This window comes from Coccidioides posadasii, chromosome 2 (genome assembly GCF_018416015.2).
Source record: "Coccidioides posadasii str. Silveira chromosome 2, complete sequence".
Lineage (NCBI taxonomy): Eukaryota > Fungi > Ascomycota > Eurotiomycetes > Onygenales > Onygenaceae > Coccidioides > Coccidioides posadasii.
The window spans coordinates 217781-230270 of record NC_089408.1 but is presented as its reverse complement, the minus strand read 5'-3'; the positions used below and the strand labels follow the sequence as shown (position 1 = coordinate 230270).

The following is a 12490-nucleotide window of genomic DNA, read 5'->3' as shown; positions in this document are numbered from 1 at the left end:
CGGATACTGGTTTACTTTGGTGACTAAGACCAACCAACGCGGCGGAAGATTCAGGCGAAGTTGGAATTTAGCCCCTTTGTGTCTGTGAAAAATGTGAGTCTCTGGTTAATGGTTGCCGATAGCTTGTGTTTAAAATTCGGAGATACATCCACCCCCTCTCCATACAAGTAACTTGACACGCGAGAGGGTACCAAAGTGAGTCAGGGTCAATAAGAAAAAAAAAAACACACACATACCTGTTGCTGTCGAAATGACAAGGCACACCGACACTTCCGACGAATGGGAATCGATGCTTCAGGCGTGTGGGATCGGATTGGGCCTCTGAGTGGGATGGCGGTGGTTCTCGACTCGAGCGATGTCGCCCAATCGCTGGGGCCAGATACCCAACCTAATCGATAAGGCGGCTTTTGAAGAGGGCGAGAGAGACAGCAAAGAAAAAAAAGCAAAATACGGAGGGGAAATATCGCTTCCCCGACCTTAGTGTCGGCTCTCTCCCCACGCTGTCCGCGTTTCAACTGCTGGCGACGATTGGATTGGACGTCGGAGTTCGTGGTGGTCGACTCGGTTTCTCCGCACACGCAACAAAAGTAGAAAGGCGGTGACGTCGCGCTATCAGGCCTCGCGTCTGTGTTTGGCTTTGATTTCCACGTCGGCAGAATTGACAGACGCGATGTTTTCGTGGTGCTGGTGAAGTGTCGAAACGTGGTCTGGAATGTTTCACGATTTGGGGGAGGGTGTTATGGCAGATGTAACAAGCGAATGACAGGAGTGTGACAAACTCTTTTTTTTTTTTTGTAGCGAATGTACTACATCGACTTCCAAACAGAGTATGTTGATGACCTAGTCATAATAACAGAAGGTTCTTCACGCTCTGCTGAGCGGACTCTGGTCCCTTTTAAATAACACCCTTCTGGCCGAAGAAACATCCACAAGGGAACAGTCCCACCGATCCCTTTTGACTTTGCAACAGTTTCCGGTCCCTTGGAATTCATCGCCGGATTGTGATCACCCAACGGCGAGTAAGCTTCTCGCATAGCTGGACCTTGAATCCACTTTTTTTATTTGGGTTATTTGCTACGGGACCTGCTTCCGCGACTTGGAGAGCTGCTCATGGCTGACTAGTAACCTCGGGAATCCGCACGGGCGGGACGAAGACATGGGTCCGAGAGTTGGAAGAAGAGGCGGGAATCCACCGCTGGGCTGGAACCGTCATCGTGGGAAGCTAAGGAGTGGAGCCGAAAAGAAAGGAGAACGAGCAGCGTAGCCCAGCGGGTAAATGAATTACTTTTTCCATTTTGGCTTCTGATGAAGGGAGACCGTGTCGTTATTCCGGTTTCACCCTCACACAACCTTCCGGCTAATAGGATGCTCTCCCTCGCGGGAAATAAGGAGCTCGTGACAGCTCTTCTGGCTGTCTAGCTGTCTGCCTTGGGAACTTGGGCATTCATTCTGGCAGCACGTGTCAACGATGGCCTGTAACGACCGGAAGTGTAGTCTCACCCCAAGCACTCTTCTCCCATAGAGAAACTCCAGCAAGGCGAACACATGTTTTTCACTTCCCCCCCCCCCCCCCCCCCCCCCCCCCCCCCTCCAAGTCTCTGTTCAGACTCGTCATGGCTGCTCGCCCACTCACTCCCTCCCAACTCCGAGGGCCACGCCGCCCATCTTCACGACCCGGCCCTCCCGCTGGATTATGGAGCCTTGGTGCCCACCCACACTAGCCTCATTGGGCAGCTTCTGTCTCCTCCCGCCAACCGTCCGGGTCAGCGATCCCGCGGCATGATGGAGCCGACACCAAAAAAGCAACCAGATGGGCCCCTCGTTTGGCACCTTCGGTCATTCTCCATGACTGGTGAATGATCTGGCTCTTCAATATAGCAATGCTCTGTGCTCCGTTGTGTCTGTGTCTGTGTCTCTGTGTGTGTGTGTGTGTAAACCAAACAATCGTCGATGGTTTTGATGGGACTCAAAGAGGCCCACACCGCTTGCCAAAGCTTGAAAGCAGCAGCGGGAAAAAAAAGGATAACCGAATGTGCGGCGCCTGTGTAGCTTCCAATGTAAGAAATACTTTGCAGGGCCCAGTTATTACATAACCTGTAAGGGCAAGGTGGCCGAGTGGTTATGGCGTTGGTTTTAGGTAATATATCACCAATGGGAAACCGCGTGGGTTCGAATCCCACCCTTGTCATGTTAATTTTTTAATTTTTTAATTTTCCGTCGGCTTATTATTTTTTCGCGCATTCTCTGGCCGGTTTACATTCCATCTACGGAGTACATACCACAGGACGTTGGTTGTTATTCGCAGGACGGAGAATTCATCCACACTGTCAGAACATCAAGACATGGGGGTGCCTTGGTGAGTTGGCGGTCTTCATTTCTTGTGGCGGCGTCAGGAGACGCCGAGTTTATCCCGACCGCACCCACTAGTCTTCTAGAACCAACGTCGAAAAGGGGGGAAAACGGTCGCCCCAACGCGACAACCCATCAGACAGGAGAAAGCCCATACTACTGAGTACCTCCATAATCATCATAATAATAGCAATAATATGGAGTAGTTTACTTGGTATGCCTCTGAGCCCTGTTCAGCTTCCATGTCGAGGCAGTGCCCGTGATAGCAGGACGGCAGTTGTTCTTGGACGCATAATACTCCGTAGACCCCAGTATAAACCAAAGAGCCCTGTCCCCGGCCATCTTGACGATCGTAGGAGTCAGCGCAGGCTGGAAGATCAGCGATGTCTGACTCCTCAACTCACTAGCCGGAGCATGCTGGGGAATTCCCCTAGCTCGACTCTCTCTCTTTGTTCGAGTCCTTTCTCCCCGTGGGTACTATTTCATATTTCTCCTTCATACGAAGAGTGTTTATCTGATATTTCACACGCACAATCGGACATATCCAGATCTCCATCTGAGCTCAAAATCCAACAACCTGGTTCAGGGCATGGAGCGTATGTAGGTGCAGGATCCGTCCAGTTATTCGCCTCCCCCTGAGTTCTGCAGTCTCCGCCCTGCACAGCTTGCATTGTTCCTGCGCCGCCCAGACCACACCATCCCCACCGCACTTTGCTATTTCAGGCGAGGTGCACACGCGCGGCTCGCTCCAGGGATGCGGTTCTTGGGCAGCGGAAAGGAGGGAGGATGCCTCCCGGAAGTTTACGTCGAATATCTTACCCCGATTAGGAGTTTCTTAAAATATGCGAGATGTCCATCAGCCCTTTGGGGCTTGCAGAATCAACCTTCGGAACGTTCTGGGGTAATTGAGTTCAAGGGCAGCCAGAGGCGGAAGCGAAAGCATCGTGGCAAATTGTGCTATGTATGCGGCCTTGACTTATGCGAGTCTATTCAATTTGACGTTGTCCGAGCCCTCGACTCTTCGAGCGGTCTGGACTGGAATCGGGGATGTCTTCGGCACCCGATCTGCTCGCTGAATCGTCTTTGCCATTCCCCCCGAACCCAAGGACAATCAAGACTATTGGCATCGACCTGCTGGTTGCTCTCTCGTCCCCTCGGCGGACTCTCACTCCCTCCCTCGTCTTCCAACGGTTCGGGGTCTAACCACACGCAGTGCCATCATGCTTGCCGTCAATCGTCCAAAAACGGCAGTTGAAGCTCAAAAGGGGGCCAGGCCCTTTCCCTCCACCCCTCACTTGTCCACTAGTGCGCGCTTCTGTTCCTCGCTCCGTATGCCCAAGGTCAAGCAATTTGGGGTAACCCGAGATCCCGGACAACCCCTCACGCTTAACTCGCTAACCGCGCACTAGCCATGGTGTTGGAACACGCCGTCGGCGGATGGGCGGTTCCGCAGGCTACTAGTTTCTTCGGCATCAATCCCCCTTTTTTTTCTTTTCATTTTTACTTTTTGCTTCAAGGAGCGGCGCGCTGTGGAGGTGGGGGTTAGTCGGCATTCTCGGTATATTTTTGCTCAGTTGGGCATGGAGCTGGCGCTGCGACGCGACGGGGATGGCTTCGGTGGGCCAAATCCCCATTGTTCGGGTGCTGGGAGAGCGCAGTATGCACACCGGCCTGATCGATCGATTGTGATAGTTCAACAGGAGTTGCGTGCATTGCGGTGTGGGATTCGTCAGATCGAGGGGTTTGACCTCATCGCCTTTGCTATCGGGCAAACTATGCCTGTTGCTTACTGCTTGCTGCTGCCGGGGTTTGTTTTGTTTTGGCTTGTGTTTTGCGTTTTTGTCTTTCTTTTCGGAATTCGCCCGCGTTTTTGTTCCTTCCCCTCCGCCGGGCCCCGGGATTTAACCTGATTCGCTGATTTTCTCATAATTCAGCCAATGAAAATCCGTATAATTCACAGAGAAGCGGTAACCCCCCTTGTAAACGGGTGTAATATTCCACATCCGGACAAATCACAATCCACGGCTCGTCAGGGCGCGTAACGGGCGCATTGCTCACCATTTTTACAGTCCGTTTACGCAGCAGATTCGGCGCCCTTTTTTTCTGCCCTGGACATGGATGTGATCGAATGGGCGTCGTGGCCCGAGGCACATGGATGCATCACATCTCAACGTGATGTGTCTTCTCGCCATCACTCTCCTCCTGGGGTCCTCGCTCGCATCCCACTCCCCCCGCTCGTTGCCTTGAATATCCTCCCTTATCCCGCAGGATGCCCAACGGTTTGCCTGGCCTGCTCTGGACTCGACGAGGGATGGTCGAGGCATCTTGCAAAGAAGCAAAACGATCACTGAACACTCGACATGGAGTATCATCCTCTGTCATCCCGCGCGGCTCTCCAGGCAATTTCTCCACGGAGGTCCATGGAGCTGGATTTCTCGTCACAGAAAAGGTTCCAACATCCACTCTACATACCCCAGCTGTGCTGAAGGACCTTGTCTCGCCACTGCGGTGTGCAAGGGGCGTTGTGATGATATTTTTGATTCCTCATGAACAAAAAAAGGAAAACAATCTTTGTTTCAAGGAAAATTGCGAAGCCACAGACCGATAGTTAATTTAGGATACGATCACACAAGTCTCCTATCGTTCCTCATCTGGCAAAGGTAGACGAACGGGACTCTTTACCCGGAACACGAGGGGTTCCCGGCTCCTCGACCAGAGTGGGAAACTCCGGAGGATGCACCAACTGTGAATTGCAACCAGATGGCCCCTTTGTTTTGAAAACGATATGGGCTGCGAATGTCCAATCGATTCAAAAATTTTTCTTGCCTATGAAGCCCACACGTTTCTCTGTGATGGATTCTCATAAGTTATTGATCGCAGATATGTAGTTACATACAAGTGATCTGTATCTTGTTGGTTTCATCTCCGGAAGCCTTGGAACTCTGCCTTGCCTCTTGGATTATCCCCCGATTCTGTGGTAATTGACATAATACGCACTGAGGATGCAGCACGTGGTCATGCCAGTGACTTACAATATCACACAGCCCGGCAGCACAACCTCCAATACACATCGACAGTATTCCAAACGCTTCGCGAGAAGCATAGTTGAGCCCTGAAATGTTTTTGAACAAGAGGAAAAGGACCACGATGCGATGGTTTGAGAGGAATCGCGCTCGGTGATAGGAACCAGTGCTAACAGAGGACTGTTATCACAAGGTCAAAGATCTGTAAAATCATCGAGGTCTTCACCAAGTCGACATTCTCTTTAGCCTCAACTCGAGTTCGCTCTTCACATCGAACTCTGGGTGTGCAGTGATCTTTCCAACTTTTGGAAAGCTTAGTATATGAGCATAGTCGCCGAGCTATGCCTGTCTGGTTTTCTCTCTTTTTACATGACCCCCTTACGTTAGTATATGGTGCAAATGATACGGAAGCCGGTACTGACGTGTGTTGACCTTTGAACGACCCTTGATTTACGTCATATGCGTTCTCGAACTTCACGGCAAGGCTTGAAGCTTGGACGATAACGCGTGTTGATGTCAAATACACACGCGGTGCGATCCCATGCAGCTCCCCCGTCTTTCTATCTGGGAGGTACAAGCAATCTTGGGCATGTACAACGCAACCAAGGCTGCCGATGTACCGGTCCTGACAAACTAACGCCAGCCCTCCAAACTCTCCAGACTTGAGAGGGCCAGCCAGAGGCCGCATACAGCTCTTCGAGACCTCTGTTGAGTACGCTTTTTGACATCCACCCCCTCGGGTCTGCCCGTCCGTGTTCCACAAGATTTGCTTTCTTCGTGGCCTTGCGACGCCACTGATCGAGAGGTAAATCCTGGTGGGGTGGCGCGGAGAATCATTTGCCCAAGCTTTGTGCTATTTTCCTGCATTCGTTTTTTCCCTGTTTGTTCTCATATTCTACACCTTGGATAGGGTGGCGTCGTATATCGATTGAGTTTGCGCGGAGATCTGGGGGATGGAGTCTGTGCGTAGGTAGGGCGAAGGAGTCGATCGGGGGTTGTCTGGGGCGTTGGAGTTGTGATAGATAACATGATCTGCCTATTATGGACGTTCTCGACCGCCGATAATTTGCTGAAGCACATATTACAATGAGTTGTCTGTGCATATGTATATGTTCCAGACCAGTTCGCACTATTACTTGATGATGATCTCTTTTGCATCTCGATGGCGCCACCCCGTCGACCTCCTCCATCACCGCTGACTAGCTGGTTAATGTGCAAACTGGATGAACATGTCCGATCTGGTCATCTGCCCGCAGTGAGGATCTGGACAGTTATGATTCAACAAAGACATTAATCCACACCGTCGGACTCACCCACACACCGGCCTCATATTTTCGTCCACACCTATATGCTTGATTGCGACGTATCGCCACTCTCGACAACCTGATCTCGCTCGATCCTCTCTGTCCAACCCATGTTGGACGCGAGATATTTCCTATGCTATCGGGTCCCTTTTTCTTTATGCTCTACCCCGCACTCCTTGATTTCTCATCGTCTGGCCACCCTGTTCGCCTCCCTCCCCCATTTCCACGTCAAAGCCCATTGATATCTGGTTTTCTGGTCTGTGATCCCTCCCGTCAGATACCCTTATTTTCCCCTCGCCATTGACCTAGTCGCTGCAAACCCCTCCCCCCAGTCTCGTAGTCTAGCAGGAAGCCCAAGGAAACGCACGAGCTATATTCCCACTCTGTCGGGTACCTTGCGCACTAAGCTAGTTCTTGTTTTTTGTCTGTAAAAGAAAGTAGGCTACGTGCAAAGTAATTATGATCTCCTCGCCACCTCCGCAATTGGCCCCCTTTGATATTTGAATAGTTGATTGTTCCACCGCGTCGGGTCTTCCATGCATCTCCCCAGCATCTCCGGTTTGATGTTTCAATCACCATTGTGTCGGGTCCTTCTCACCGCCTCTTGTCTATCGATTGTTCTTAGCATCGCATCCCTACAATGTAGTCAGTGATGAATACCATCCATCATGCCACAATTGCCATAATTGCCAGCTGATTGACCATTAATCTCCTATGGGGCTCTCTCACATTACGACAGCGACGCGTACGACATGGAGGTCGTGAAACCATCACCGCGGTCTTGTGCTCTACACTTTTATATTTTGCCTGTTTACCTGAGATCTGGTCTCATTTGCGATTCTGGCTTTTACTGTGCTGACTGCTTGAGAACATAAAATAATCCAGATGACACTACTCAATAAGCAAAGGTCCGTCCGAAACGCCTAATTTACCTAGAATTGAGCCCCATGCTACGCTCACGCTACAAAGGAAATAAGAAACTGAATGCGAAAGTCCCCCCAAAGCCCCCCGATCTACCAGCTCCCCGACCGTCCGACCCTTCGATCACAAGAGAAGTGCACTTCGCACAAAGGCTCTGACAATCTGCAACTGGGAATATTTTTTTTTTTGAATGTTATATCACTAATAGTAAAGAAACCATTCTTGAAATCCAAACGCCCAGCATAGCCATTGAATTAAAGGTTGCAAGAAACGATTAAACAATCTGGAAGGGTAAAGGAAGAAAGGAAAGTCGCTTGTTGATGCCGTAGATCAACGACTCCTCTTGCGGAAAACGTGACGAGGTTCGGAGTTCACGAAAGAGCGAGTCATTGAACTGGCGAGTCGCCGACCGAGAAAGTAAAAGTACAAATGCGCGTTCTTCTCCGTCGACCGTTAACTGAACTGGATTTACTGTACCACGATCGTCAGCCAAGAGTTATGTCTTTATAGAACGCGGTGACCTACAGAAATCTCATCCATGCCCATATCTTCATTGTTCGCTGCCGGCTGGGCAGTTCCATTTGTTGGCGCACCGGCGGCCTCAGAGGCCTCGAAATAATCCGCCATCTCAGCATCCAACTCGGCGGCAGTTTTTGGCTTCGGGCGATTGGCGTTACGACCACGTCGTGTACGTCCGCGGGGATCACGTCTGCCGGACTTTGCAGCGGATACAGGCTTAGGCTGGGCCTTTGGGAGGCTGGGGTCTATTAGATATGCTCCGTCACAGGGAAAGGATTGTTTCTACGTACACAACACGTTCACCGAGTGGCTTGACGGGAGGAACCGGGGGAGCCCGGGCAGCGTCGACTACAACTTCAATCTATTGATCACTGTCAGCCAATGGTGCATGCAAACTTGTGAGATCTTAAGACGTACCTTGATCGGGCGTTTGTCAATCAATAAGCCATTGAGCTCCTTGGCAGCTTTGGCAGCGGTGTCTGGGCGAGCAAAAGTAATCGAGGCAATACCACGGCTAGTGCCATTCTGGTTGTAAGTGACCATGACCTTTTTAACCGGTCCAGCGGATTGGTGGAAGTATTCCTATTTCGAAGCCACATCAGTAAAAGGCGTCTTGAATTCCATTCCGATGCAGACGCGACCGAGAACAGTAAAAGAATCCAATTTAAGCAGTAGACCGCCAGCAAAAAGGCACCGTGGATCAGCGAGCACAGAGCAATAACAGCATTAGTAAGTAGTAGCGACCATCGCTGCGGAGAGGACAGAAGGATTTTCCCTGGTCCTCTTCCCATTCCGATCTTCATGCTACGCGAACCCAATAGCTCGAGGCAACGCACGATTTCTCAACCTCCCGAACCACCCAATTCTCTTGGGCACCCACTCCAAATTATACCATTTCCTACCCGAAAACATAGACCCCTACATTGGAAGTAGGGGGCGATATGCACCGCATATGCTCAACAAAGCCAGACCGTCGCTTTTGAAAAGGAGGAAGATGGCGTGAGTCGAATTATTATCTCTGCCTAAGGCTGAGAGCGATGACGATAAGGCCGTCTTCAGGTTCGTTTACCAGTAGGGCGCTCGTCTCTCATCGGACATGGATAGGCGTGGGCCAACCACAAGTTGCCAGAGTTTTAGGGGGTGCTATGCTGCTCTCACTGCTGCGCTCGCTGATTCTCAACACCTCCGCAAGCAAAAGGAATGCTTTCAAAACGTAGCCAAGAAGAGTTTTTGATCCTTCAAGTGGCTGGGATGACGTGCAGCTTGTAGACCGACTGTACGGATGTCGCTGCGCGGGCAGGAGGACAGGGCATGTCCAGACATCTGCATGTTGATGACAGGGCTCAACTCCGGGACTAGCTTTGCATCAGGCCTTAACCGGGCGAGCAAAAGTTGATGGAGGTGCCAACTGTCTTGTAATGCCAACGATGTGCACACGAATATACACGGATCGTCCACAGCAATCGTAATTGCAGTGTATTATGACCAGTGGTGAAGAAAAGCGACGCTTTCGATCGTAATACCGAAGAGAGATTGAAAACGGACATTCGCGAACGAAACCCAGAGAGCGCCTCTGTTCAACATACCTTGATATTCGCTTCATTGACATCGGAGGGCTGTTAGATATTAGTATCACTGCGTATCCCCGAATGCGCCTGGGAGGAGAGGGTAGAGCACATACCAAGCCGCTCACGATGATTTTGCTCTCGCCCGTTCCTGTGGACGGTGCAGTAGGGATGGCTTTTGCAGCAGCCTTGGCTTGGCGGGCCGGCTTTCTGACACCTCCAACAGGAGCTGAGGCAGCTTTGCCTCTTGTGGATCTGGAGTCACGGCGACGCTGGCGGCGCGAAGCACGGGTGGTGTTGATGATTTCATCAAGAGATGTGTCAAGTTTTCCAGACATGGTGACTGATTGACGAGTTTATGATGTATTGGATAGCTATCAAGGTACGGGGTGATAGTATGCGATGGGCTTTCGACGGCGGGTTGTTTCGATGTTTTGTTGTTGATGACGCGACGGAGAAAAGTGCAGATATGTGGCGAGGAGACGACGATGGAGTAATGGAGAGCAAAGAAGACAACAAATAGGATGTTCGAGTCGGCTCTTGGGTGATCGGAGATGGGCGAAGAAGTGAAAGTAGCAGCGGCGGTGAATGAGCAGACGGGCGTCTGGCGATGCAGTCGGTCTGAAGGAGAAGGGAAGAGGCAGAGGCTGCCTTGGAGGGCGTCAAAGAAAGCCCTTCAGTCCATCCGGCGCTAGCCCGCTTTGGGCGCCAAGCTCCGGCTTATCTCAGCGCTATTTTTGGCTTCGGCCGTTGTTGCTTGCGGCGATAACAGCAGCACTACCAGCGGACAGTCAATCGGGCGCTGAGAGAAATGGAGAGTTCTGATCTCTCGGAATTACTGTGTAATGATATATGTTATACATACACCGGAGTACTCTGTAGGTCAAGCTATTATGGTAAAAATAGGCGAAGTACCTCTCGAATCCTGCGACATGTTTGCATAAGCAGTGATAAAAAGTCGGCGGCGAATTTTATGAGGTGAAGATCGACTGGCCCAGTGGTCAAGGCGTCCGCTTTACATTCATGTACCGCGGAAAATCGCAGGTTCGAACCCTGCGTCGATCATTCCAATTCTTGACTTTTTTTATTTCTTTTTCTTTTTCGTTTTTATCTTTATGTTTTCATCCTATTTTTCTTTCCACCCTACAGTAGAGGCTTATTATATTAGGCTTGGTTGTGGATGAGAGTTCCATTTTGCAGAATGGGTGGCCCAAAGAAAGTTGATTAATTCGTTCTTTTGGGTTGACGGACGCTATGGCTGCGGTGCTGGAATGGTAGCTCTAAGTATTAGGAGCTTCGCGGACCGTAGAATAGTTATTTGTCATGTGCTATAAAACCTGGCGCATTCCTCCGTAAACCACGCCAATATCCCCTAACCTTCATGCATACAAACCCCGCAGCATAAACAATCAAGCCAGCAAAATACCAACTCCAAACAGTATATTAGTACTCCGTAAAGCCGTAGACACATAATGTCGTGTTCGACATAGATATAATTCAGCGCACAATGAGCAAGTATACAACGGAAGGCGCTCGCCTCACATGCAAGTCGTAAATGGAACAGGTTGAGGGGCCGGGCGACATATTATTAGCTCTTCAAAGCTTCCAGACGTCCACGCATCTGTTCGAGGGTAGCTTCTTGGTCTTCGAACCCCTCCTCGGCTGGTTCTTCCAGCGGCTCCTCCACTCTCGGGCCCTCGACCTTGGCAAGCTTGCCCTGCAAGATCTCCTGCAGCACCTTATCCACTTCCGCATCGGCTGCTTCTTCTTCGCCCTCCAGCAGTTGGTCGTCTGGGAGTGCATCGTCTATACTCTCTTCAATTATGCCGGCCTTGACCAGTTCCAGACCTGCACATGATTAGTTCCCCTTGTCATCTGCGGACTGGAACGTTTGACTCACTTAACTGCCGCATTGTTTCTGATAACTGTGGCAACCTGACCAACGTATTGACGTCTTTCATAATCCCTGTGGACGTCCTCAGACTGCCTTCAATCTTCCTTACGGCGAAGGCTTCGTTGACCTGCATTCTCACGCTTTCCAGCTGCGCCTTGCTGGTGTTCAAGCGTGCGCTTTGTTTTCGAATCCTGATCAATTCTTTGGCGAATATCCTCGTTTCCTGGGCTGCTTGGCTAGCCCGTGCTGGGTTCCGTTGTGCCCTGCGGGAGGCGGCGACAATGAACTGCTTCGTCTTTATATCAAGGGCTTTGAGCTGCGCGATATCGCGGTCCAATTTTCGAGTATTACCACGAATTAAAGCGTTACATTTTCTCATCTAAGATTGTACATTAATGATTAGCGGAGGTTTTGATGGGGAGATGGCGTGTGGCTTGGTTGTACCTGGGCCGCCGGGTCCGGCTTGAAGAACACCGCTTTAAGAGTCTCCATGCTAGCAGACAGCCCCAGGCTAAAGGGGACAATTTATCGCCTTCCAAACAACAATCTATGGCCAGGTCAGGTGCTTGTTTATGAGAATATGTTCTTCGGGACAACTCTGCGCCCCGGGGGGCGGGAAATTTCGGCTGCAATGGCGTACTAAAATAAGGGGGGAAGATAGCGAGAGTAGAGCGGCAGGGTCAAATAGAGAATGGAGACAAAGGACAATGTAATAAGTAGACACTTGGACGGGGCAAGCTGTTAAATCTCTCGTCCAGTCTGGAATTTCTCTCTCCCTCAATGCCGCGCGAGAAGGCATCATCGTCACGTCCGGGGCTGGGTGGTTATCTTATCAGCGGCGGCCAATCAGTTTAGTCAGCCAGCAAACAGGGCAAACCCACGTGGCCTGTGCGCTCTGCCGGCTTCCAGCAGCTT

At 50.8% G+C, this 12490-nt stretch overlaps 3 protein-coding genes and 2 non-coding genes across 5 annotated transcripts; 3 read left to right on the top strand and 2 right to left on the bottom strand.

The window, feature by feature from the left end:
* The first annotated feature begins 2101 nt into the window (after positions 1–2101).
* D8B26_002578 lies at positions 2102–2188 on the top strand. Its single transcript has one exon. It is a non-coding gene; the product is annotated as a tRNA-Leu (tRNA).
* Positions 2189–3929: 1741 nt separating this feature from the next.
* D8B26_002577 (uncharacterized protein) lies at positions 3930–4259 on the top strand (the record flags this gene model as incomplete). The annotated part of the gene is made up of 1 exon (XM_066123879.1): positions 3930–4259. One exon carries the CDS (start codon positions 3930–3932, stop codon positions 4257–4259), a length of 330 nt encoding a protein of 109 aa, XP_065979954.1.
* A 3806-nt stretch (positions 4260–8065) lies between these two features.
* On the bottom strand, positions 8066–10286 carry D8B26_002576 (uncharacterized protein; the record flags this gene model as incomplete). Its single annotated transcript, XM_003069057.2, has 6 exons — positions 9798–10286; positions 9703–9732; positions 8534–8698; positions 8407–8477; positions 8123–8354; positions 8066–8068 (listed from the first exon to the last, which is right to left on the bottom strand). The coding sequence occupies exons 1-6, from the start codon at positions 10017–10019 to the stop codon at positions 8066–8068; spliced, it is 723 nt and encodes a 240-aa protein (XP_003069103.1). The 5' UTR covers positions 10020–10286.
* A 378-nt stretch (positions 10287–10664) lies between these two features.
* D8B26_002575 lies at positions 10665–10746 on the top strand. The gene has a single exon. It is a non-coding gene; the product is annotated as a tRNA-Val (tRNA).
* Positions 10747–10942: 196 nt separating this feature from the next.
* On the bottom strand, positions 10943–12364 carry VPS24 (Vacuolar protein-sorting-associated protein 24). Its single transcript, XM_003069056.2, has 3 exons — positions 12020–12364; positions 11582–11954; positions 10943–11529 (listed from the first exon to the last, which is right to left on the bottom strand). The coding sequence occupies exons 1-3, from the start codon at positions 12065–12067 to the stop codon at positions 11270–11272; spliced, it is 681 nt and encodes a 226-aa protein (XP_003069102.2). The 5' UTR covers positions 12068–12364; the 3' UTR covers positions 10943–11269.
* Positions 12365–12490: the final 126 nt, after the last annotated feature.